The sequence below is a fragment of the Pteronotus mesoamericanus genome, unplaced genomic scaffold, assembly GCF_021234165.1.
Source record: "Pteronotus mesoamericanus isolate MK-2021 breed Mesoamerican mustached bat unplaced genomic scaffold, CSHL_Meso_final scaffold_54, whole genome shotgun sequence".
Classification (NCBI taxonomy): domain Eukaryota; kingdom Metazoa; phylum Chordata; class Mammalia; order Chiroptera; family Mormoopidae; genus Pteronotus; species Pteronotus mesoamericanus.
Genome location: NW_026555321.1, coordinates 17,196,987 through 17,224,428, shown reverse-complemented (window position 1 = coordinate 17,224,428; position 27,442 = coordinate 17,196,987). Strand labels below are relative to the sequence as shown.

Genomic DNA, 27,442 nt, shown 5'->3' with positions numbered 1-27,442 from the left:
AGGCTTCACGCTCTACCGAAACTATCAAGAGCCCCTTACCTTTCCTGGTGTGTCACTTATGACCATATGACTTGTGCTCTCCCACCCCACTGCGGCTTCTTCACCAAACCCCATGTTCTCTGGGGGTCAGTGAGGCGACCAGGGCAAACTCGAGGCTGAGGGGACAGTGCGGAGGAGGTAGCAGGCCGCTGGGGCCACCCTCTAAATGGCTTCTTGGACCGGCGAGGCTGAGCAGAGCTGCTATGGGGTGGGCCCCTGGGGCCGACGCAGCCCGAGGAGCGACGGCCAGGCCTCCAGGGGCGCCTTCAGAGCTGGGCATCCTCTGCGATCCTGTCCTGCTTTTCAGCGTGTGTCAGGCTCCATTCTAAGTGCTTTAAAGGTGTCTCCTTATTTAAGCCTCAGCACACCCTACAAAGTAAGTGCACTATCATTACCCCCCATTTGCAGATAAACTGAGGCGCCAGAGGTTAAGGAACCAGACTAAACTGGAGAGGAAGGGAGGGGCAGAGCTGGGTGTGGGCCTGGGTCGGCCTCGTCCTGCTGCCCGTGCGGAGGTGCGGGTGGCGCCCCGTCTGGCTGTGCACCGCGCGGCACCACGGCGAGAGGCCAGGCCCGCATCTCGCCCCCACCCCCAACCCCCGCCGGCAACACGTCAAGCTATGTTCTCAGTTTCACATTAGTCTTTTATTATAATCGTACTGAATGGGATCACTTTTCCAAGAGGATAAGTCAGTTCTTAAATCAATATGAGTTACAGCATCATGATGAATGAGAAAAAAGCGATATAAATGGCAAGTCGGAGTATTCCATAAATCAAAGGAATTGTGCCATTGTGAGAAAAATTATGATGACAACTTTTACGTCAAAGTGGTCTCAAGCCTGTTTATGGGAACTTTGTGTTTTTTAACACTATAAAAGGAGAGCTTTTGAAAGAACACTGAGGAAGCGGTTTTGGCCTGAGAGAAGGAAGCCTTGCTCGCCAGTTGTGGCCCTCAGTTCCTCCTGCCGCTTCTCCCGCCCCACGGCCTCGCTCTGGACACAGGGTCCCAGTCGGGGCACGTCTGCTGGGGAGCGGGGTGGCGCGGCCGCGTGCTGGGCTCCACAGGACAGCCACTCCCAGCGGGGGAGTAAGCCCTCCATCCGCTCTTGTTCTGTGATGACCCCCGGGGGCCGCTTCTTAAAGAAACAATAAAATAGAAATAAAAAGAATAAATCTGGGTCAACTCTGGCTGGTTGTCATTAGGAGACATGAGAACTGTCACAGAATTTTGTAATTGTTTGTCATCTCATCCTTGTTAATGGTGAACAATCAAACCCCTGAAGGAACGATGAGAAGATTCAACTGTTATATGCAGGGCAGACAAATCACAGGAGGTCTTGGTTTATTGTTAGTCCCATTCATCCCAAAGTGACAGTTTTTCTTACCAGATTGCAGTTACCGGTGAACATTAGCAGGAGGTCATCTTTGGAAGAATCCATGTAATTAAATGTTTCAAGTGTTATATGACCCCTTGGCATACACGCAAGGTAAGGCAAAGTCATAATGATTTTCTTTCTCTAATCTGTACTCTCATATGTAATGTACACATATAATTTAACTCAAATTTCCAAACTGATCTGAGAGGAATGCATGAACACAGGGACATGTATAAAAAAAGGAGATAAAGAAAATTAAGCTTTATGTATATAAAATTTAACTGCTAATAATCAAAACACGAGAGGTTCCAATGATTACATTTTTTAAAGAAAAACAAAAAGGTTTCATATATTCAGCATTTAAAAAATGTGCCATTAAACATAAGTACCTGATAGAGTAATAAAAAGCAACATAAGTTCTTTAATAGCACTGTAACTAATAAAAATGCAAACAATGCTCAATTACGAAAAATAAAAACATGTCACTTAAAAAAGGCAAGACAATAGTTCAATTCTCATACCCCATAAGCCCATGGGGACTGAGGGTGGCTATGGCTGCGCCTATGTCCCTTTTGGGTGTCTCCCCTCTGAGGAGTGAGCGGCGTGTTGGGGGCCACAGAAGCAACACCTCTGAGCGACCCATTGGTTCCAGGTGGCACCAACTTGGAAGCACAGAATGGAGGACCCACCCCTGCGGGCTGGCAGGGCTGGGAGGTCCCAGGGGCCATTGAGCAGGGAACTGTCCTAGAGTGTGTTGGGGTGGGGGGTGTCTGGTGGCTATCATGGGGCCAGTGACACGCGGCTGTCATGACTCTAGCTCTTAGGGCAAAGAAATGCTGCCAGTGAGCAGACAACTGTGGCTCAGCCACCAGGAGATGGCCAGTTCCACGGCCCTGTCCAGTCTCTGCCCTGACGGCCTGGCGAGGACAGCGCCCCACTTCCAGAACTGAAGGCGCCAACGCCTTCCCAAGCCAGGTCCTTTGAGAGAAAGTAATGACAATGGTGCAGTTGCAAGGCCACTCACTTAGGGCACCTTGGGAGCTTAAGAAGTATCATCAAGGGGTCATACACTTGTCTGTAACGTACTGTGAGCCACCCAAACAGGGTGCTGAGCCGACCCCCTGGTGCCAGGAGCACATCTCAGCAAAAGCGGGTCTATCACTCACCTCACACGCTGATGCGTTAGGGGGAGGTCCCTTGCTAGAGCCTGAGAACAAACTGCAGAGCTAGTCAGAAGCCCCACTCGAGTCCTCAGCATTTTCTTGGAGGAGTGGGGAGTCCTGTCATTATCACATTTGTCTATAGGGAATTCACGGTTAGCCGTGGCAGGGACGTAAACACTGTCTGTTTGCCTGTTGCCACAAAAGCTCCCACCGCCCAGAGGTCCTGCCACCCTCAGAGGAGAAGCCCAAAGAACCAGTCAGCCCAGGGCTAGGTCTGCTTAAAGTGACTTTGTTTTCTGGCATCAAAGATTCTAAAAGGTGAAATACGATTGTTTGAGGAGGGGCAGTGATAACCAGAGTGATCTGGCCTGAGGCTGGGAAATGCATTCTTTAACAAATGAAAAAAATCAAAACCCCCTCACACCTAAAGGAGTCCTAAGTTTAGAGCGCTTTTCTAAGGATCGCTGTAATGTTGAGAGGTCAGTAACGGTTTTTTCCCAGCCCTGGAATCCACCAGGCCTTTCCGTGGCACTTGGCTCTGCCATGTGATTTCCCAAGGGAGAAGCGAAATCGGCTGTCACGCAGATTTCCAGAGAGAGTGTGTTCTTGATACCCATTTCCCTGTGCCTGGTGCTCTGCGGGAGGAAAGATTTGAAACCAACTCTTCTTCCTTCTTCTAGATATAACTGATGGCACTGCCACGTCTTCTTAGTTAGGGAGCAGAGGACAGAGGAAAAGTCATTCTAACTGTGGTTTGGTCTTTTCTGACGGTGTGAACCCGGGTGCTAACGCAACTCTCCCTCAGAGAGAGAGTGGGGCAGGGGTTCGGTGGGGGCCTGAAGAGCCTGTCTGCACTTTGGCAGCCATCAGTCTGTGTCCTTGGGGCGTTCGCTCTTCTCTAAAGGGTTCTTCTGTGGGCTGGTCCAGTGCCGCGTGCATGCTGGGAAAGAAGCGCTGGTTTCAGAGGGGTCGCTGCAGCGGGGAGCCTTGCCTGGGCCCTGCGGCTGCTGGGGGTGGATGTCCTGGGCACTGCGGTCAGATGTCCAGGGGGCTCACGATGGTGAAGCCAGAGTCCTTGCTGTGGCTGCTGCTGTCGTCGTCGGGGCTGGAGCTGGGGTTGCTGGAGGAAGCCGAGGTCGGGCCCATCAGCGGGTCTGAGAACACGAGTGGGGAGCGGGCCGGGGTCTCGGCTTTCCCAGCTGTGCCTCTGAGGGCGCGAAGGGGCTGGGCCTGGCTGGAGAAGGATGCCCTGGCGCTGCCTCCCTCATCTTCTTTGGAAACCAGGATGAAGTCATCTGCGCTCCCTCTGTCTGTGTGCCCGGGTGCTTCTGGAGAGGCCTGTGAAGTACAGTCAGAAGTACAGGGGGTGAGAGGAGACACCAGGAAAATGAGAGAGCTGGGTGGAGGCCCGGACAGCGCGGAGCGCTACCCGAAACACTGGGCCACGCCCTTCCACGATCGGCTGGCTTGCAAGCCCAGGTGCTTCCCAGTGGCAGAGGGCCAGCCTCTTGGAAGCTGAACGCTGGTTTCCCAGGGGAACAAAGAAAACCTCCTGCTGATAAGTTGTTGAGAGATGCAGGCTCTGGGATGAGCCAGGTGGCTGCAGACAGAATCCCTATCAGCTTCAGGTGGCACCCTGCCACGTAACTCCCTCATCCTCCTGGGGCTTTAATTCTCTCTTCTGTGAAATGGGGATAGGACAGCGTCTTGGTCCTAGTGTGTGGCCACCATGTAGAAGGATGATGTGGCAGATGTGAATTGCACAGGACTGGCTCCCTAATGTGAACCCCATGTCCGGAGCAAGTTTACTACTTGCTCCGAGGGGAGCGTGGGGAGGGCCCATGCACTGCATCTCTCCCAGACCTCATGGCTGGCTCATCCTGGGTGTGCACTTGGGGGACCCCCGCGAGGGTGGCGGTTAACTGGCAGGTTCTCCAATCATGGAAGCCGGGAGTAATAATTGCGAAGCACACGCCAAAAAGCATAGAGATGGAATTGCTTTACGATTATTTCCCTCTGTCTAAGCAATTATAACTAGTGCTTAGTTTTTGAATTAAAGATGACATTTGTGAACATCAGCAAAGGTTCTGAGTTACGGCGAGAGGTGCTCCTGACTCCCCTGGGGCGGAAAAGCAGGGCCACAGTGTAAGCAAAGCTGCGCCGATGCCAGCCTGGCAGAAGCAGCACCTGCCCCGGTGCTGACGCAAGCCTCTGGGCCCACAGCTGCTCTCCCCTTGCCTGCCTACTGTCTCCAGTGTGGGTGGGGACGGGTGCAGGGGTCTGAAGCCTAATGAGATATACAGAGCCCCTTGGCTGGAAGGGCTCCCCTTGGGTCCTCCAGCCTCAAGAATGGTATGGCCAAGGCCACCTGTGAGCTGTGGGCAGAGCCTGGGACACGTAGCTGGCAACACCTCTAAGGGAAATCTGGGCCTGACTGACATGTCCCTTTCTGAATCTCATGTTCTCCTTGGTGACATGGGGGTGGGTGTGTGGCTAAATCATGGCCCAGGGGCTTCCCCCAACACTTTGTCACCTGTACGACTGAACAGAAACAGAATTTGCCTTTAAGATTTGAGTGTTGAGACAACAGGCCTTGAGGTTCTCGATCCAACACATTACTTTTTACAAATCTGAAGAGACCATGCCCAGCACAGGGCACTCTGGTAGGAGCAGGCATCGTCACAAGTGGCACTAGGGCAGTTTGGTAGGGAAAGGCTGTCCTCTTTCACCCCCATTACTGCCCCTTTGTACGGTGTACCCGATCGGGGCCGTGATGCCTTTGGGGAGGCTGGGAGGGGACATCTGAGTGGGGCTTGTCCTCCTATACGTATGCACGTGGGGTGCACGTAAGGCTATATGGGACCTCAGCTTGATCTCCTACCTCCAAAGTGGGGACGCTTTGCTCATATGACTGTTGACCTGCACTGTAAACTGAAAACCTGTGCTGGTTAACAGGTAGGTTCTTACAAACATGAAAACCGGGAATAACAACTGCAAAGTATAATGAAGTTTTAAAGTTAGCAAATTCATTAGTGTATTTGAGTTTTTCTTTTTGTAGTATTTTTACACCTTCAACAAAAAGAACCATGCTAAATTTTTCAATAAAATTGTCAATTAAAAATGGATGGGGCTCAAGAATATTTGAATAAAGAAATGATTATTGAAAATTTAAACATCTGCGCAGGGAAGGGAGAATTAAGAGGGACTAATTAAGTTAAACTTGCAATTTTAATGTATTCATGGGGCTAAAAAATGTGACTCAAAAGGCTCCATGAAAACTTCCTTTTAATGCTCAATGACCTTGACCACACAGGGTTTGCTCTTTTTGAAGAGCACTCGTAAAACTAAAAACACCTCCCATTCTAAAAAATCATTTTGCTTTTTTAAAAATCATAAAAAATAATTTGCAAGCATCTGGATGCTAGGTTTTGAGAAAGTGAATTAGATGAGATTTTGCTAATGTTCATTTTTCAAAATGAAACTTTGTAGGCCATTTAAAAAGGCCTACAGGGATTTTTAGCCCCATCAGATAACACACAGCGACGCTGGACGCTGCGGGGCAGGCAGGAAGCGCGCTGCACTGGGACACGGGTCTGCAAACAACATCTGGCGAGCTGCCTGCTTCTGTGGCCTTCATTTCCTCGCCGGTAAAGCAAGCAGGTAGGATGAAGTACATGAGGGATTTCTGGGATCTTTTCTAACTGGAAAATTCCGTGATCTTCTGCTGGAATAAATTACACACAAAGCTGAGGGCTGCGAGCAGGGGTCTGCACACAGGGCCCATGGGCCAAATCCAGCTTGCATGGCGCTCAAGCTGCAAGTGGCTCATACATGTTTAAAGAGTTGTAAAAACAAACAAACCAACAAACAAATGAATACGCCAGCACGCCAAATACAAAAACAAACAGATGACAGAGACTTGCTTTTGCATCTGCCTGCAAATCCTAAAATGCTTATTATCTGACCCTTTACAAGAAAAGCTTGCTGACCTCTCTGCCTTCAAGGATGGGCATTAATGAGAAGTCCTTCCCATCGAAGGCAAAAAAGGTTCCAGCCAAGTGAACTACGCCCAAGAGAGCATTAGGAAAGCGCAGACAGTACTTCTGTGCTGAAGGGGAAAGAGGCATCAGCTGGAGCTGACGACCAATGACAGAGGCAGAGATCTGGCTTTCACACCACACAGTGGGACTGGCAGGAGGTTCAGGCCAAAGCTGCTGCGTAAAGGTGTGTAGGCCATGCACTGCACAGCTCCGGGGGACACTAGTCTAACTACCGTCATGGCGGACGGGCCTGCCCTAGGGCACGGGAGTACACCGGCTGCACAGTGACGCGGAGCAACCCTGGCTCAGGGCACTGCGGTGTTACATGGTTGAACCTTATATGAGGAAATCTAAAGTAACCTGAATAGGATTTTTGTTATTCATAACTTTGAAGAACTTACGGGACTGCGCCCCCATCAATGTGACGCTGCCCATTAGAGCTCATGTACCTGCTTGGTGGCCCCAGGCACTGGGTCGCCCTGGCCCTGGCCACCGGAGCAGTAGTGGTCATCCGAGATGGTGATCTGCTCATTCTCCTCGGCTTCCAGTTGGCTCTGGTTGAAACGCAGGGAACCTTTTAGAATGTCTTTGATCTATTTTCAGAGGAGGAAATAAATGAAAAAGATCAATGAGTTTGTTTTTAAATGCTAGCTAAATCTCTAAAACATTTAAACTAGACTTGCCATTGACAATTTTTTTATAGTACAGATATCAATATATTACCGTAAGAAAGAAGTAACAGAGAAAAATTCAACTCTATCAAAGCCACTGATTTACTAATGACCAAGAAAAATTTAAGAGTCTCAGTGGCCAGGTTCTCACAGGGCCAGATGTGGGTGTCACGTCCTCAGCAGTTCAGTTAAGGCAGGAGGCACCATTTGCCTGCAGGGCCAGCCCATGAATGGCCTCAGGCTCTTAAAGTGCTGCACCCCAGCTGAGCTGTTAGTAACACAGGCAGACACTTGAGAGCAGCATGCTGTTTTCATTGACGTTTCTGTTCCATGGAGCCCTTAGAAGGTCAAAAGGGTCATTGCAATGTGGCCCTTGAGGGTCTGAGGCCTGCTGTAGATAGTGTTTATGACTTGTACTCCAAGGACGTTGGTATTTATGGTTATGATTGAGCATGACGCTGGACCGCACTATACCAGCTTTGGGTGAGGAACAAACAGAATGGGTTTGGTAAGAGGAAGGCACAAGGGTGGGAAACAGAAAACCAGTTTGGACTGCAGGCTAGTCAGACATTATCATCAGAAACAGCAAGGGGCACAAGGAGGCGGAGATTCAGGAGGGATTCTGTCTGAGGGGCTGAGGGAAAGGAGGCATCAGCGGGAGCCGACGACCAATGCCCTGGGTGCCCTCCCCAACAGGCACTGACGGGGGGCTGGTGGGACACAAGGGCAGCTCAATGGACATACCTGTTTCAATCCTGCCAGGGAAACCAGAATTTGATCTTCTTTTTCCAGATTTTCTTGTAATATCACATCTTGAATGTTTACTGAAAATAGAAGCATGACATTTTATAACTAATGCTCTGAGTATAACTTATCTGCTGCTGCACCTACCTTAACCTTGGGAATTTTTCTGCCAAATTTCATAGCAACTATTCCACCAAGAATGCTCTGCCAAACTGCAGATGGGGCAGGTGCTGGGTCCAGCAGTGCGCAGCACTGAGCTTGCTGGGCACGGCCTTCCCACCAGCATCACACAAATGTGTTCCTATAATGACAGATGTGTCTTTACTCCCACAGAGAGACCAGGCAACTCTTGCTGGCCTACCACGTGGTGAACAGCCTCTGGCCTTCTGCCAACCTCCTGGAGGAAGGGGTTCAGCCTGGGCCTCCTGCACTGCCGCATAGTTCAGTGATGTTAATTCACCTCACTCTCTAAAGACCAGTTCCTGTCAGGTGACTGAAATTAATAAAGACACCGTCTTTAAGGGTTTATACAGTGAAGCATGTTGTTAGTTCAACAAAATGGTGGAAATAAAAGGACAAACTCATGGCACTGCCGACTGCCATCAAGCAACGATGCCTACGGAGTCAGCCCGACACGGCCCAGGGTCTTCCCAGGACCTGGTCCTCAACCTGAGAAATCCTGCTGCCCTGAGCTGGGCTGAAGGCTCTGCCCAGCCGGCTCTGCCCATCGGGCGCAGCATCGCACCAAGCTGCCCACTGACAGGTTAGACACGCCGCGGTCCTCAGCCTTCCTCCGCCCGCCTGTGGACGCACACAGCCCTGCTGGGGCCCGGCTTCCTGAGGCAGGGTTCCCAGGGCAGCTCAGAGGGAGGAGCAAAAGCCCTCTCCCCTGGGGCTGTGCGCCAGGCGTGTGTGCAGGGCAACGAAAACACACTTTAAAAATCACTTCAGTAAACAGGCTCACCCTCCATTTCACCTCTGCTTTCTTATTTTTCTGTAGCCTTAAAAAAAATGCCCCGTTTAGAAGGTCTTACAGGCCACATTTTTAGTCCTGCACTTGTGAAACTGTCTCATTCTCTCCTCTGGCCTCCTTAATCCCACGTGTGACCCCAGCAGTCACCAGAGCTGTTTATCACTCCCCGCCTGCTTTCTGCCACCCGTGGTCGAGGCAGAGCCAACACACTGCTCCTGCGGACTGGAGGCCCTGTCCCCACATCCATGCGGACTGGCTCCTCCCCTTCGCTCGTTCGCTGCTCCAGGGCTGCCTCCTCAGAGCAGCCTTCCTGCCGTAGCCCAAGTCACCCTCTAGTCTTTACTGAATCACCTCTGTTACTTTATTGACAATAAGTGCTTGTCACCATCTGACATTATCATGTGCATTTGCCGGTTTATTTCTTGTCCATCTCCCCCAGTAAGACATAAGCTTCCAGCCTTTAAAATAATGCCTGGTGCATTTCAAGTACACAATGAGTACTGACTGAATGAATGAACAAACATGGAAAAACACTCCTGGAATTTGCATTTAAAAACACTGCTATTCTAAATATTTCCAAACAGCATTTCCAGTAAGGGGCAAGGCAAGGACTGATACCATCAATTATGAGTCCAGCTTGAAAATTTCTTAGGATCTTCACTAAGAGTAAGTCTGTACATCGTGTTGACAAGTCCTCTTACAGACTGAGCAGAAAAACAGCAGCTTTTATTTATTCAGCAAATGTGACTGTCGTTTCTGACTAACAGAAAGGCCTGCTCCAAAACAAGCAAGCAAGATGAATGGGAAAGGAATAATAGATATAATTAGAGAGGGAATGTTTTCGGTTTCCATAAAAGCCTGTAACAATTTGTTCTCTCTCAATAAAATACACACACACACACACACACTCCACTCAACAAGTCATTAATGACAACCAACTGCAGAAAATTAACAAGAAACAGTTCTGCAGGTCTTTTAGAGGACTGAGAAAGGTTACTTCTGCTTTTATGATGCTGTGGTTTAAGGCAGAGCTCTGAGGGTCTGCGGGCAGCCGGGAGCAGCAGGGCGCCCAGTAGCGGAGTAGTTTGGTAAAGCGCTGGGCCCTGACTGGTTTTCCGGTGCCTGCTGTGTCAGCAAGGCCAGCAGACAGACAGGTCCCAGACCCTGGAAGGAAGCTCAGCCAACGGATGCAGGAGTACTAAGAAGCATGGGAGCTTTCCTAGGTCCAAGGCACGAAAGGAGAGGAGGCCTCTGGAGGCTGTACCCAGAGAACCAAGGGGCCAGGGAAAGAGGAAATCTGAAAAAACCACGTGTGATGTCTCCTGCCTGCCCCCTGGATAGTCTGCTGTGGAAGCCAAAGTGTTTGGCTAAGTTGCCTCGCTCCTGCCCCCAGTGTAATGGTGGGGCGGGGCCCACAGCCAGCAGCAAGGACCAAAGGCATTTAGGGTTATAGGCTACAGGGGTGTAGGGCAGGAAGTGGCTCCAGCAGGGGCAAAGGCCCAGAAACATGCAGGCACAGAGCTCTCCTTAGAGGCCAGCAAGGACCCAGACGCACTCAAAGGCCTTTCTCAAACACCATCCCAGAATCTTGACACCATCCAGGCAAGGGAAAGAGACAGAGTGGAGAAGCTCTGTGGCATTTGTTCAGATGGGATGGTTAACCTGTGAGAAAATGAGTAGCTTTTAATTGGCAAGTCTGAGCCTTGGACTGCCATCGGTGGGAAGGGAACTTCAGAACAAGATTTCTACACACCTGAGTTGAGGTATATAGATTTATTATTCCACCACAGAAGTGTCAGTGTCTGCCTGAGCTCTTACAAAACCAAACTGGCCATGTTGCCTAAAAACCCCATGAAGCAAGAAGCCCTAGCCTTCCTCCCTTGGATGCCCTGTCTTGCTGTGAGCCTGCCAGGAGACGGTGGCGATGCTTGCAGGAGTGGGCTGAAACGGGGAGAGGCGGTGAAGACGGAAGGTATGAGTGACTGGGAAGATGGAACAAGGCTTGTCTTTCTTCACAGGCCTAAGTGGGAATAATGCTCCCTGTTCTAAAGGCCTCTCTCCCCATGTGCTCCCTTGATAAGGGCACGAGCAGCCAACAAGCCTAGATCCTCACGCCTGCACTGTCTCTTGGGTCTAATGAGGTGGCAGAACTGCTGGTGGGCTACCCCACCTCCAGCCTCCACCCCTTCCTCACCAACATGTCCCAGATTTTGTTCAGGGCAGCACTGTTCGCACCCTCCCTTTCAGCCAACGTTGGTTATGTGACAGAGCTTCGGTCAATGAGGTGTAAGAGAAGTCACTGTATAAAGTTACTAGAAAGGTCCTCATAAGGGACTGACTCAGTTTGCACCTTTGGGGCCTGTACTCTCCCTACTTTTGCCGCCTGAGGTGCTGGCAGGAGCTCTACAAGTCATCCTGCATACCCGCAGATGAGGATCGCAGCTTCAGGGCTGCGGGTGGGAAGCCAGAAGGAGCCCGGGGCACTGGGCCCTCTTGGAGCTGTTATGTCTGCTGGGAACGCCTGCCTCTGGGCTGCTTTCATTTAAGGAAAAAAAAAAAAACAAAAACAAAACCCTATGGATTAGTTTATTTACTGTTTTGTTTTTTGCATTTACTTATTAGCATCTATTTTAGTTTCAAGGTACTACAAACCAGGTGGTTTAAAACAAGAAAAATTTATTCACAAATGTATTTGTGGAGGCTGTAAGTCCAAAGTCAAGGTGTTGGCTCTTCCCAGCTTTTGGAGGTTGTCAACAGTCCTTGCTTTCCTTGGCTTCGTCTACATCATCACATGGGATTCTTCCTGCATGTCTAGGCCCAAATTCCCCTCTTTATAGAAGGACGCCTGTCATCGGATTAGGGCCTACCCAAATCCAGTATGACCTCATCTCAACTTGATTACATCTATAAAGACTACTTCCAAGTAAGGTCACGTTCACAGGTTCCAGGTGGGCATAAATTTGGCAGTAACACTACTGGACACAGTACAGCAGCAGAACTGCCTGTCACACAGGATGAAAACCATCCAGTTCCTCCAATGAATGGGGACCTAGGCAGCCCCACCAGTCCTCTCCTGCATATAGGCTGTCATTCAGGCTCCAGGCTGCTCTGGCCTATGTGCCATGGGCTGGCAAAGAGCACGCTGGGGGCGAGGCAGCGGTTCGGGGGTGGGGCAGGTGGAGGGCCCAGAGCCTTGGTATCAGCAGCACTGTACCCTCAGCCAGAAATTTTTGGATGAGGTCAAAGATCACCTTTTAGAATCTGATGAAAACCAGGACTGTTTCCCCTGAAAACTCATATACACATAAAATGTTCACCTAATTTTAAGGAAAAACCTCTGCTATAATCAACTAAGCTGACTAGTTTCACTGTAATAAATCTGGAGTATAGAAATCCAAATTAAAATAAAAGGGCATCTTCAGGGGCTGTTGAGTGTCTTGAACACAAGAATTTTCACATTACTAAGTGCTGTCCATGTAAACCCTTTGCCTAACCAGTTCCACTACATGGCGATATAAGGTAGCATTTATGACCATTCTGTTAATATATAACACTCAGTAACAAATTTGCTTTAAGTACATTGCATTTGCATATGAAAATAGAACATAATGATGCCATTCCAGGCTTTAAAATGTTAAAGGCAGAAATGTGAAATGTTTAAATTTCCAACATAATGCACATTTGTCTTTATAGAAAAAAGCAAAATAAATTATGATACAAAGACTCTTTTTGTTTCTGTGTAGCAGGAAGATTATGTTCTTTATAAACTCCTTTTATTTAAATATTATATATTATAAATGTTGGAGCATTGAGACTAAAGGGGAAAGTCTCACAAAACCATTTCTGTGAAAACTACACAAAAATCTCATCAACATAATTCCATGGTGACTCCACTATTTTTAATGAAATGTCACTGCCACAAAAATAGATCTCTGACTTTAAGGGTAACAGGAATGGCGCACAAACTATGTTTTCAATTTCTTAAACACCTTATTTTTCTTCAAAACTAGAATAAAAGTGTTTTCATTTAAGTGACAGGTATGGAAGGTTAACATGAACCTCTATTCATTAGGAGGGGTAGTGGAAAGGTGACAAAAACAGAACCAACGCCTGTCTCTGATGGAGGGGAAACTGGGGAAGTTCCTTAACCTCCTGGTGGTGCCTGATGGGCAGTAACAGAACCTTGCTCACAGGACCGCTGTGAAAACACGTACATGAGCACAGCACCTCGCCCGCTGCAGAGGCTCAGGACCCAGCAGCTTTCATTTCCACACGGCCACGCTCCCTCCTCATCCGAGCAGCCTGACACCATTCCGGATTAGGACCATCCTCCTTGTACAGAAAAAGGCAGCCAGGCTCCAAAATGCCAGGTCTGTTATTAGCGGTCTGTCTCATGACTGGAAGCGGCAGAGCCAGGATTAAATTCCTTCCTGAGCACCTGCGTCTGGCGCCCCCTTCCACAGCGATGTGTATGGCAGTTACGGAGGGGCAGGAGGTTTGAAGAGGAGCAGCATCTCCAGTGCCTTGAGAGGCTAGTGCCCTTCATTTGGTGGTCAGCTAGAAACAGGAAGTCACCTATGTGCAAAACAGACTGCCCAGTCATTTGGACCAGACCTTTAGGAGCACTGGCACTCGCATCAAACAGCTTGGGCTTTGATGACCTTGTGCTGTGATGTGTGTGTGTCAGTGAGATGGGACTAACACTTATTTTGGAGGGTTGCTTTTGAGGGTTAGGTGAGACAATCGAAGCGGTCCACTTCTAACATACTGCCTCACTATTACATTATTGCTCAGTATGTTTTTCCCCTTCTCTAGTACCCTAAATATCTGGGTAAGTGGATTCTGCTCTCTGAGGTTCTCTCATCCCTGGGAAAGACTTAGTTAACCTGACCTCTGACAACCTCATATAAGGACTGTTCCAGGCTTGAATGAAGAAATATATAGGCTGTTATAAAACAGAGGGGTCACATGTAGGGTTGACCTCGGGTCACATGCACGATCAGAGTGGTAGTGGATGAAGAGGTAGCCATTAGTCAAGGGGAGGGGGCAAACCTGTCATTTGTCACTATTCACTTCAGCTGGACCATTGGGATTTCTGTTTACAGAGTGAGTCCGTGGTTGTCCAGAGCTTGGGAGAAGGCAGGCTTAGGAGAAGACTGCAGGTATCAAATTCATCCACGATCTGTCCCTCTGTGTGTCCGTGAAAATGCCATTCCCCTTCTAGATGGCCCTCTTTTCCTCCTTACAACATCACATCCCTTCTTGTCTTAAAGCTGCATTCGAGCATCAGCTTCCTATTAACAGTCCTCCCTTTGAGAGCATCTGTTGTTGGACTCTCCCCGACATTTCCAACATTTACTGTGGGACTCTCAATCCTTTCCTCTTGGGACCACAGTTCATAGATGAGGCTTAAAGACTAAATGTTTCCTGAAACTGCACAGTTCTATGTTGCAGATCCTGGTCCCAAGGTCGTTTGAGTCCAAATGTGGTGTTCTGCTCACTATATCCCTCTTACTTGAGAGTCCCACGTGTTCCTGCCAATGTTTCTGAGGTCACCGGTGCTCTGGGGGGGTCTTGGTTTGCTTCATGTGGAGCCATGTGTCACTTTTGGTATTTCTGAGGAGATATATTCTCTTTTGCTCTCTCTCCCTACTTCGAAGTTTTACTCACCTCATTCAAACACACTGAGCTCAACTTTAGATTACCACCCTTCCACTTCACCCTACCCTTTACCTTCTTCTCCTGGAATCTATTTTGTGCATCAGAGAGCAGGTGCTTAGTAATTATTGGCTGAATGGCCAATGTGAGGCTTTCCCAGCAGCATTAGGGCTGATCTTTATCTCCTGAGAAACAGATGTAGGTGAGATATTTCTCAGCTGAAGAATTAGTGGCTAATAACATGGCAACCAGATCCTGGGTTGAGACGTCAAGGGGGAGGTAAAGGGAAACAGCATTCATCAATGGTCTATAAAGAGCCAAGTACTGAGTCAGGCACTCCATGCTCAGTTTTTTCCTAAAAAGCAAAAAGCAGATTACACAAAAAATATAATCAAGAGACCTATTTTGTATCCAGCTGCCAGAATGGCTGAAAATCCTAAACTCACACTGGGAAAGAAGCATCACTTAGGAAAATCCAAAGGAGGCTAGGCAAATGCGTGCATTACTCTTATGAACAGTCTTCTGGCCAGTAGCTCAGTTGGTTACAGTATTGTCTTCATATGCCAAGGTTGCAGGTTCAATCCCCAGTCAGAGCACATATAAGAATCAACCAAGGAGTGTGTAAATACGAGGAACAACAACAAATCTCTCTTTCTCAACCTTCTTCTCTCTCTCTAATATCAATTAAAAAAAGAAGAGTCTTCAGGCCACCAAACAACTCCCTTAAGTGAATTGAATGTGGTTAGCACAGAGTTCCAAATCTTCACTGATCTCTACTGTTTGATGTATAACTCTCACAGATTTTGCTACCCTGCCAACCAGGGTGACTGACAGAGCATGACTCCTCACAGTGAAATCATTTAGTCAAATGAGAGCCTTTGAACTGGGTTTAAGATGGATGGAGATATATATAAGATGGCTGGGGAGGTTGTGAGTTCTCTGCCCACAGACTTTCGCACATGCGCTTTAAGTGTGGGGTTACGAATATATCGAATTGTGCCCAAATCATTTTCAGTTCTCTTGTTCCTTGCTGCTTCTAGTCTGTCATGGGCCAATAGCATCCGGTCACCTGGGGGCTACTGAAGTGCGGAACTCCGGGCCCCCCATCAGTTAGGCCCACTAAATCAGAATCTGCATTTCTCCCAGGACTCTGCTACCAAAATTAGATGCAGTACTTCAAATTCTTCAGATCACAAAAAGCTTTCATCACAGTGCGGCTGACAGGGAGAAAGCTGCCAGGGACCACATTTTCCCTCTGTTTTTCAAATGTCATTAGTTAATCGCCCTATTGAACATTTTCAAAGACATCCACTGAAAGTTGTTTTTATAAACATTAGAAAATCAGATTTATAAAGTTCTTGCAGAGGCAAATAAACTAATTTTCCAAACTGGCCTCCTCTTGCAGCTAATCCTTGCATAAATATTATGACAAGTGTAAAATCACTAATGGCGTGTGCAATAAAATAGCAGGAGAACTGAAATCCAGCTACTGATTCAAGTGGGGCCTCAGAGAAGCATCAGTGAAAGAGAAGCTCAGGACTGGATTCGGGTCTGGACTCCCAGCGCCAGCTTGCTGTCACTCATCCTTCCCTGGCCTTGGTTTCCTCATCTGTGGAATGAAGAGCAGCTGAGACGGCTTTTAGGGCGTCTACATCTTTACCATTCAAGGACCTACAGCAGGACTCTCAACAAGAGCATAGGAAACCTATTTTCTCTGAATTCATTGCATTTAACTCACCCATTGTATAAACCACCAACGAAAGGACAAGCTGCTGGAAACCGGTGTCTAAATACCAAACAAATGATGGAAATACCTCCACTGGGAGTAGGCAGGTGCGAGCACTGGGGGCCAGCAGGGTGAGCAGCTCAGGCTCTCTGCAAACAGCTGGCAGCTCAGCCCAGCTGCTCAGAGATCAGAGAAGTGCAGGCTGCTCACCCACGTGCAATTGCGTGTTAAGTACGGCAAATCTAAAAATAGCCTGAGCTCAGGCCCGAGGATTAATGCGGTACTGTCAGTGTCTTTCAACTCAACTATGAGGATGACAGGAAAGGGAGTAACTATAGCAACAGAAAAATGAACACATAAAGAAAGTCTTCTGAAGTTGACAGGAAAAGTTTAGATTTAATAAAAAACTTATTTTTAATTCCTGTCTCTAAATCTTTGAATTCAAATAGTTCAATTTTGTGGAGGTAATAAAATTATAATTTTGATCAAACAAATACTCTTTCAGTTGTGGATTCCAGATCTATAAGGAAATACTGTTAACCTGTCAAATTGTTCTAATTAAAGGATAATTTGAACAAATGCCTTTATATAATTTTTAACTGAGAGGCTTTCCTCTGTATTTGTTCTATCAGTTATAATAATAGTCTTGAGCCCTGCTTGACATTTTAAGATATTACTACATGTCTGATGAAAATGTAGGGTGATAACAGAACTCTCTTGAAACGAAAGCAACTGAGCGGACATAGTTAACGCTAGAAGAAGTTTCTGAGGCAGGGCTCACAGCCCACACTGTGGCCAGCGCGCACTAGGGGCTCAGCAGCGCTCTGTCACGTGCACGTGCGTCATCCAGTTCTGATGAAGCGTTCTCACTCACAGAGCTCACACACATAACCTTAGAGAAAACACAACCAAATCCCCGCCACCCTTTTGCATCCTTTGATAAAGGAATGCACAGTCAGGTGTTGGGAAAGGCGGTACTGGTCCCAGCTCTTCCACAGCCCAGCTGTGGGGCCTGAGTCGAGTCACTGCTCAGCCTCTGGTCATGGCTGGACGAGTCTCTCAGGATCTTCCCTGAGAAGAGACTGTCAAGCGCTAAGGGGAATGAGGAGAGGATTTGTGTTGATACCTACTCTGGGTCATGCCTTGTGCTGGGCTTTGAAAAATATATTATCTTGGCAGTAAATTGCCAAGATAGATAATTTTCTCTCTACTTTATGTAAGAGGATATAATCATCACCAGGTTGAGCTAAGAAGTGATAGAGCCTGGTTATAATTCGGCGTCTGTCTGATGCCACTTCAAGCAGTCTCCCCTCTCACGCACCACTCGAGCCGCTCTGACAGCTCACTCTTGCAGGCAGCAGGAAGGCTCAGCCCCCGCCCTGCCCAGGTGTTAGTTACATGCACTTAAACTGTCTACAGATTTTCAGTGACTGTCTTGCATTTTCCAAGCATAGAAGATTAGGTACCTTGGAAAGTCCCTCTATACTCTTCCCTTCACTCAGGCAACCACTGTTACCAGGCATTTCCACATCAAATACATGGTGCACTATTCTGCCACCTGCCTTTTTTGTTTAATAATGTATCACGAGCATCTCCTTTGTTAATAAATAAACAAGTATTTTCATCTTTATAAAGACTGCATATCTAAATTATACTCAATCATTTTCTAATGGATATTTCAGTTGTTTCAATTTTATAATACTTCAATAATCAGGAAAAATAGAAAACATCATATGGAAAAAACAGCAGGGTATGAAAGTCATTTTTGAAGTATAGTAAGTCAAAAAGTAAATCAAGAGCTTAACCTTAATGAATCTTTGTGTTTTTCTAAAATTTCTGCTTACAATCAAAATTGCCTGCAACACAGGAATAACCCTTAATAAACCAATGTTATAACGTGCAGAGGAAAAGGAATGTATCCATGGGCCCCTGGGTCAGGAATTCTGTTGGCATCACTCAGCCCTGCTTTAAAATGTGGTCATGGTGTTTGTGTGGTGAAAAGAAGTCACGGCTGTGTGAAGGGACTCGGGCTGAAAGGGAAACACAAAAACAAATCTCGTTTTGTGGTTAGTTGAACATTCACAGCTGGTGCGGGCTTTCCTTTAATTAAAGTGTTTCCCCCTCCCATGCAATGAGAAAATGCTCCTTTAGTGCTCGCTGGAAGATCGAAATCAGAGGAAAGCTGTTGGAAAATTCTGGGGCTTAAGTAAAGCTGCTTTAAAAGCTACTATATGGACTAACAATTTGGAAATTTCCTAACAGGATTTTCAGAGTTTTAGTAAATCTTTCTCTCAGTCACTTTTTGGTTCTCCGGCTTTGATCAAAACCAAAATCAAGTAATGAAAAGGTCGTCCATGCAGCTGGAGGAGCAAGAAAATAAAACAACAAAAACACATGTGTACATATACACATATGCACATGTTAAATATTAAGTAAAATTAGTTATATGATACATGTTAGTCATTTATATATAACCTGTCTTCTTTTTGATACATTTTAAAGTGTGATGCTATGAGACTCAAGTAAACTTAGTTTTATATAAAAATGGTCATAAAGAAGCATAATAAATATAGTTTTGAAGGGGTGGAATCGGATGTGACAGGGTGGCTTGCTGTGATGAGAGATACTAGCCTTCTCATCACCTGCCAGATGATGGGAAGGGTAGTATCTCCTGCTCTTTCCTCCTCTTGAACCCTTTCTCTGAAGGAGTGGTCCAGGGAGTGGATACAAGACACTGGCAGGCAGCCAGACACTTAGGTCAGCATCTCTCCAAATCTGTAAGAGAACATTTATTATCAATACTTGCCAGAGGCAAGGCCATTCGGGCCACATGCAATGGACCTAACAGGCTGGGACCGATGGAGTCTGAGGCAGAAAGTCCACCCTCAGTGATGGCCCAGGGATGGGCCACTCCCAGGGGCCCGTCAGTGGGAAGGGACCTTGGTGGCTTCTCTCTGGTTTCCCCTCATAGGTGGGGTGCATCCTGATTTCTTACAGTGCTTACTATCACCGTTTCTCCACAGTCACAGAGCAACACATAGGCCATTTCCATCAGAGTACATGTCTTATTTTCTTCATCTGTTCCCAAACTAAACATACTAGACACTGCAAAGGGAAGTAAGAATGTCCATAAGTGGGCTGAAAATAGTAACAATGTGCATCATAAAAGCTTTGGCAGGCAGCATGGAATTACTCAAGTTAACGCATCCGTGAGGCAGCAGAGACCACTTCCAATACAAAATACAAAACTTGACAAATGTAGAGAAGGCAGTGGCGGAAGACCTTCTAATGTGACATATGTATGACTCGCATGTACACTAGGACATTTATTTATTTGTTTATTTTAAGACTATTTATTTTTAAAGAGAGAAGAAGGGAGGGAGAGAGAGGCAGAGAGTGACATTGATGTGGGAGAGAGAAACACTGGTGGGCTGCCTCCCATGGGCACCCACAACCCAGGCATGTGCCCCGACCGGGGCATCAAACCAGTGACCACTTGCCTGGAGGGACAATGCCCAACCAGCCGAGTCACACCAGTCATGGCACACTAGGACATTCTACGCACAGTCAGAAGTAAGAAGAGATCATGTGGTCCTGACATGCATTTCAGGCAGCTGGTTAAAAACGCATATTTTAAAAATAAAGAAAGCCTTGTCCAAATAATCAAATTAGTGATTGCAGCCAGGCTGGTGCAACAGTAGAATGGACTGATCTTGAAAGCTCAACATTCTGGTTTGGTTTGAAGTGGATCGGTACAAAGTGCAGTGTAGCAGGTAAGAGCTGAAATCCATACTCAGACTGCTTGATTTTGAATTTCTACCTCACTTACTAGGGATATAAATCTTGATAAATGTTAATCTCTCTGTGCTGCAGTTTCCTCATCTGTACGAGAACAGTAATGGCAGGGCTGCTGTGAGGGCTCCAGGAGGTAATTCATAGTAAGAGCTAACACAGGCCCGGCAGCCGTTACCCTCACGGCCGCCGTGAGTCCCCGGCCCAGAGGGGTTCGCTCACCGAGATGAGTGTCCATCACCTTCGCGCAGTATTTGCACATGGCATCCAGGTCATTCAGCTGTCCTTGAAGGAAAGAAATTTGAGCTTCTAAATCTTCTTCCTAAAATGAAGGGGGTAAATATATGGAAATTTTTATAAAGATCAAATAAAATCCCCAAAGTTCTCCAATGACCTGGACTGTTTTAAAGAGGAACAATGCCTTCGGTCCTAGCCAAAGCAAAACAGCAAATAAACAAGAGCAAACCCATCCTTAGCATTACAAATAAAATAGAGAAAGGGTATGTATGGAGGTTGGAAAAAACCTGGACTTCTCCTAACTGAATGCTAGCTTTGTGCCATGAGTAAATGTTTACCCACACAACCTTGTATAAAAAAGTACAGACAATATCTTCAACAACTATTGAGTCCCACAAATTGGGAGAGTAAATTGGATTTCAGTGAACCATACTCCCTAAACAGCTGGTACAAACACATTACATTTTCTCTCATACACATATGGGAAACTAGAGATTTCCATTTGTACAAGACAAATCTCATCACTTTCCAGACAATGATATCTCTTAAAGAGTGAGATTTCCCCAAAGCACTTGGAAAAGTTTTGTCCCTGTAGCCCATAAACAGCTGCTCTTACATTTCCTCTTGATATGACACTGGAACATTTTATTTATTTGATTGTTTCTGGCAAAAAATACTCTGGGTTGAGTAATTATCTAAATGGTAAAGACAACCTCACTGTAACAAAAGGAAAAAGCCTGTTCTGTTTTTTTTAAGTAAAAAAAAAAAAATACATGTAAAAAATTTCCCAAGAAAAGTTAGAAGATTAAGGGAGTTTTTCTCAGAGAAAGAGAATTAGCCTCATTAGGTAGGAAATTTTAAACTAAGCTAGAACACAAAGGAGAGATGTTTCCAGAGGTAGAATAGGCTAGAAAATGGATTTTTCAGTTTTAGGTGCTTGTCCGTTCACATAAAAATCCTTTATCATTGAAAAGGAGGGAAGAGAAACCTACCAAGATATGCTTTTCCTTAGAGATTGAGCAAAATTTCACTTATGGATGGAAGTTAACAGTTGAAAAGGTTACTTGTAGGTGTATTCCATTTTAGCAACACACATAGGCAGCACTGAAAAGTATTGTTTCTAACAGCTGCCTAGAGAACAAGCCCTTAGAAATATGCATCTAAATGCGTGACACAGAAAACAGAGCAGTAGCTCTAAAAAACAAATTATTGAGAAGTGCCCACTGTAGGATAACACAAGCACTAACCATGTTCCTTACAGATCCCACCAAGTGCAGCAGCCTCTCATCTGATACACAAATAAAGACAAACGCAACCAGAGGCAGCTCAGCCACAGGATGGTTACAGGGGCCTGTGGGGAGGTGATGCTGCCTTCCGGCCTCTTCATCTGGGCTTTAAGGTGGAAAAGGATGGGGTGTTTCAGGGTATTATTCTTTTTGCCTGTGGTTTTTTCTTAGTTTCTCTGCTCTATCAGGATACTGTAGGATAGAGAAAACTCCATGTGTTGACTAAATGATAGCTGTGGTTAGTTTCCCAAGATGGCCACCATCAAGTCCTTCTTCCCCTTATACCGGGGCTGGCTTTGTGACTTGCCTTGATACAGAGAATGCAGCAGAAATCAAACCGTGCCCATTGTGCGCTAGTGTGAGGGGCCTGCTGACTCCTGCTTTCACTAGAGGAAGATAGCTACCATGTTGTAGAGAAGTTCAGGCTAGAATATGAAAGAGAGGAGAGAAACTCTAGAGAGAAAGCAGCCACAGAAGAAGCTCTGAGTTCTAGACATGTGAATGAAGTCTTACTGGATCTGTGAGCTCAGCCCGCCTGAAGCCAGCCAAGTCAGCAACCCAGTCAACATCATGCATAACAGAACAGCCCGACCAAGCCACGTCCAAACCCCTGATCCATAAACCTATGAAAAATAAGTGCTGTTGTTTTGGGGAGTGGTCTTTTGAAATGGTTTGTTATGCAGTGACACGTAACTGAAACAGTGGTAGAATGGAAAGAACACTGGATTGGTATGTGGTCCGAGGACATTTGAGTTCTATTTCTGGTACTGCCATTTATAAGTCAGACACTTTGCTCTCACAGAGTTTACAAACTTGTAGTTGGAATAAGAAAGATACATAAAGTACTAGAGTATGAGGTAGAATACATGAAAGTCTTGTAATTATATAACTGCTGGGGAAATCCTGGTCCCTGCCTCCTGTCCCTTCTACTGAACAAATCACCTTTTCAATGTGTTACGGACACTACCCAACCAGATGAGTCTAGAACCATACTGAGCTGCGAGTCGGCAGTCTGTTTGAAGAGGGGGGCCAGCTGTAGCCCGAGTTCTTCCTCACACGTGACTACCAACCGGGGTACTAACAGCCCAGAGTGAACAGAGGGCACTAGGAAGGCACCGCCTCCCGGCTTGAAAACACCTTCTCTATTGTATCAGTTTAATTTGGATTAAGCAATCACTTCTTTAAAAGCAGAAAGCACTGGGGAAATTTAATCCCTAGCAGACATTCCTACCTGAAAGGATTCATTTTATTCAGCGAGTTTTCATTTTAAAAGCTGGGAGGCAAGAAGCTCTTCAGAGGAGACCCTTTAAAGGTGGGAGACCTGGCCTGTTGGTGGTGAGGCGTGGGGCAGCTGGAGGGAAGCACATGGCTTAGAGGGGCAGTCCCTTCCTCCAAACACTTAACTGTGCGAGCAGGAACATTCCTGTAATAAAAATGGGAGGAGACTGGTGCGCTCTGAATTGTGCAGTGCATGGTCTGCACAAGTTGATGGACTGCCGAGGGCATGGCAGTCCAGGGCACTTGATGCACGAGCCTGTGGAAATAGGAAAACGCAGTTTTCCAAGTCTGCGAATGTTGCCTAGGGCTCAGGTGGCAAGTGAAGGGCATTCTGCTTGCCTAAGTCCCAAGAAAACCTCAACACAAATGGAATGTGTACCGTAGAAAATGGCAACTTTCATTCATTTAAACCTTTTTTTTCAAAGGAAAGCTCACACAGAAACCCAGAGTATGAGATAAGAAGAACATGCTGGTTGAAATAGGTTGAGGGGCCCGGGACCTTCTTCCACTTGGAAGTTAGAAATCCAGTGCTATCTATTATCCTTCTAGAGTTTGCTTAAGCTTAGAACATTCCTAAACCCTTCCACTGTAACTCAGGCTTTATAAATAGAAATGGAATCACTTGTGGAGGCAAAAAGGTGGCTTGTCATTTATTCCTCACTATATAATTACAGATAAGAGAAAGAGCCAAGAATCAAGCTTCTAAAATTGTGGAACTGACTTCACATTGCTATCTTAGCTTCTCATGCTCTGCACTCTTCCCAACTAACATGCTTTAAACACTGACAGCTTTAGTCATTTGTTTTCATTAAACTGGTCCTCTGTAATAAAAAACAAATGCTTGGCTAATTGCCTTCAGGTCTTATGAAAACAACCAGTTAGTATAATTTTTATGTAAAATAAGACACTGAAGAAAAATGTTTATTGTACAGCAGGTCCTCGAATAACATCTTTTCATTCAATACCATGTTATTAAATTGATGAGATGTCACAGAAACTTAACTCTTGTTTATATCAATTAGCCTACAGTACAATTGGTGTTGTTATAGGTCATTTCAGTTAAAGTCACAGAACCTACTGATGATGCTAAATGAGGAATTACTGTATGTACCACTACAGACATGCTCTGCCCGCCATTACAGGAGGGAGCGCAGTGGAGCAGGATGCAACTCTGGGGTAAACACACCTAGGTTCAAATGGGCTTTCTGCCAGTTAGTTACAAACTGTATAAAATCTTCGACAAGCTCCTTGATTTCTTGGTCCCCTCACCCCCACCTACAGGACTGCGCGAAGAACAAAATGGGAACAGCATGGAGGGCGTGTGGCACAGAGTGGGTACTCAGTAAGGGCAATTATTCTTTCTTTTAAACAATTTTTTATAATCAAGTCTAAACAGTGAAATCGATTTTAGGTAACGGTTTTATGATTCACTATTGTAAAACACTGATTTCTGGTTTTAAAATCTTTATGTGGCTGAGCCCAGAAAAGGTAATTAGGGCTTTGGAGCCCGTCACCATCTTCAGTTCTGGATAGCAACCTGATGTGCAAGACAAGACACTGGGGGAGGATTATGAAGTAGAGCCACGCAGACTACTGTGTGCAACTCGTCACCACCTGTACTTGGCAGCCGTGCAGGGAAGATGAGGGTCACGCTACTGGAAGAGGAAAACGCCTAGCACCTGCCCCTTCTACAGCGACTACAATATTCCAGACACTGAGCTTCACGTGCGTAACTCATTGAACCCTCACCACAAACCCTGAATGTAGGTTCTCCTGTCTCCTACATGAAACATGGTCTTTGTAAACACATTCTTGAAAGTAGATGCAAGATGTAAACAGCTATTTGAGAACCCAAGTCCCTTGGGCCACTATTCCTGCTTCTTCCCCATGTGCACATTCTCCCGCATGCGTGGTTCCAATGAATAATCTTAATCTCAATTTCCTTTAAGAGAGATTCAGCAATTACCATGTTAAGTCCTAACCCCAAGTTACTTATTAAATTGTTTTTCTGCAAAAAAATTTAGGCAAAATTAGTTGTGGTCTGTTTTGTTGTTTGTTCAATGATTCTTGTTTTGACTGTATCTAGAAAAATGATTTTTTCAGAATTAGCTCTTTAAAGAGTGTTTTTACCACTCTTCACCCCAAAACAGTTGATGTGTCATTATACTTCTACTCAAATATTATATATCTCAGTTGTTTGAGTTATTTTAGAATACATGGGTTTTATATATCAACTTTAAATGCTTCCATGTATTTCTATTTTATATAAAAAAACAAGTTTTGTAGCTTATTATTTACTCCCTTATTTGTGAATTTACTCAGTGAATAGATTTGTTTGTTTTAGGCCTTGTGGAAAATGCAATGATGAATGAGACATAAAATCTGACCTCTGCAAGTTTAGAAAGGCAAGACCTACACATAATGGCAAAGGGCAAAGAAAGTGAGTTCAGCAGAAGATATGAGAGAGAAGCCTGCACAGTTCTGGGCAGGGCACATGACTTTCAATTTGTAGCCGTGGAAATGAAAGCAGATTTTCTGGAAGAGGCAGTATTTTTTAATGGGCCTTAAAGAAGAAGGGAGACTTGGCCCAGAAGAAATGATGGACAACGATGTTTTAGGAGGCAAGAGCCCCATAAACAAAGGGGTCTGAGACGTGTGGGGCCGGGGCAGAGCCAGAGCTTGGAGAATAGTAGAAGCTGAGGTCTGGCAGAAAGCCTTCCCTTCCCTTTTCATTCAACCCTATTCCATTTTTACTTCTGATAATTATGTTTTGGGGGCTGGGGTTTGACACTCAGACTGTTGTGGCCACTGCTCTTAGCAGGCACCACGTGCATAATGATGACAGGGGCTGCAGAGGTGTCTTTGCCCGTGGGCTGATTAAAGCCAGGGTCTTCGGTTTGGGAGGAAAGTGGGGCGGGAGGGCACCAGGGTGGAGATGTGCTCAGCTTCCAGGCGAGCGCCTTCAGCTCACAAGAGAAGCAGAGCAGAGACCCGACACCGACTGCAGGCAGCAGGAACAGGCTCAATATAGAAACCAAGAGACAGGAAAGATGCCCAGTCTTTTTCAGACAGATGGGTGACCAAAAAGTGGGAAGTGAAGGAAATGGAAGGTCTCGAGGGAAAATGCGGGAAGGCCATGGATGTTCCGAGGAAGCTGTGTTGTCCTCAAGGGCAAATACACACACCTGGTGTGGCTGAAAACCAAGCCAAGGCATAAGGATGGTATCAGCAGAGGCAGACACCAGCAGAAGAAAATAAAAGATAAAGGAAGCGGAACACAAGGAAGACGTTTAAGGACTATAAAAATAAGTGGTACGGCCTTGGTGGAGAGCAAGAGGAATATGGTCACAAGCCCTAGAATCTGGATGTAACATCTCTGTGATGCAGGCCAGACAGCAAACCTGTCTGAGCCTCAGCTTCCTGTCTATAGAACAAGGACAACAATATTTCCCACTTCATATGACTGCTGGAGGACTGAATTACATGAGATTTTTCAGATGAAGTACTTTGTACAGTGCTTGGCATATGGTAAACACTCCATAAATGTTTGTTGTTGTTTCTAGATTATTAATACAATTCTAGAAAGTTATTCCTTGAACTGTGGACATATACAAAAAAAATAACTCCCAGGATATTCATCATACATTCAATGGCAACATGAACATGCACACACACATACACACACACAATCCACACAAAGCCTAAAATGTCTAATGATAGGTGACTTAGGTACCCTGTTGTACCATTCATAAAGAGGATATTTAAAAATGTCTCATATGACAACATTTAACAGTAACATATTATAAACTAATTGGGAAAACAAGGCACAAAGTTCTAGGTAAAGAATGACTGTCAGAACAAATGGTTGCCAGATGGGAGAGGGGCTGGGAGCTGGGTGAAAAGATGAAAGGGATTAAGAAGTACAAATTGCTAGTTATAAAAACAGTCATGGGGATGTAAAGCACAGCCCGGAATATACAGTCAATAATATTGTAATAACTATGTGTGGTGTCAGACGGGTACTAGATTTATCGGGGTGATTGATCATTTTGTAAGATATATAAATGTCTAATCACTATGCTGAACACCTGAAACTAATATAATACTGTCTATCAGTTAGAATTGAAAAAATTTTTAAAATATTTTTTGCAAAAAAAAGGGATAGAAAAAAAGAAAAGATATTCATGCAAATAGTTTTTATCAGTTATTCTCCAAATGGTGGGATTACAAGTCATTTCCCCCCAACCTTTTAGCTCTTTCTTGGGGGGGATATTTTACAACGAAATAGAATATTTTTGTAATAAGAAAGTCAAATTATTATTCAAATAACATAATACGAAGTAAGAAAAAATGGATATGGTATTTACCAAGGAGAAAAAAGAGGTGTCAGTATTTTTAAATGATCAAAATTGATTCTACTCTAAACAATACTATTAGTCTAGCAATTTTCAACTGGTG

General features: G+C 45.7%; 1 protein-coding gene across 1 annotated transcript in view; it reads right to left on the bottom strand.

The window, feature by feature from the left end:
• Nucleotides 1–729: 729 nt before the first annotated feature.
• TBC1D5 (TBC1 domain family member 5) overlaps nucleotides 730–27,442 on the bottom strand; it is a 490,954-nt gene continuing 464,241 nt past the window's right edge. Inside the window, exons 22-25 of the mRNA XM_054595215.1 lie at nucleotides 20,406–20,505; nucleotides 8,035–8,114; nucleotides 7,069–7,212; nucleotides 730–3,917 (exon numbers count right to left, since the gene is read on the bottom strand). Coding sequence (XP_054451190.1) covers nucleotides 3,615–3,917; nucleotides 7,069–7,212; nucleotides 8,035–8,114; nucleotides 20,406–20,505 — 627 coding nt within the window. The 3' untranslated portion in view covers nucleotides 730–3,614. The remainder of the gene's footprint in view (nucleotides 3,918–7,068; nucleotides 7,213–8,034; nucleotides 8,115–20,405; nucleotides 20,506–27,442) is intronic.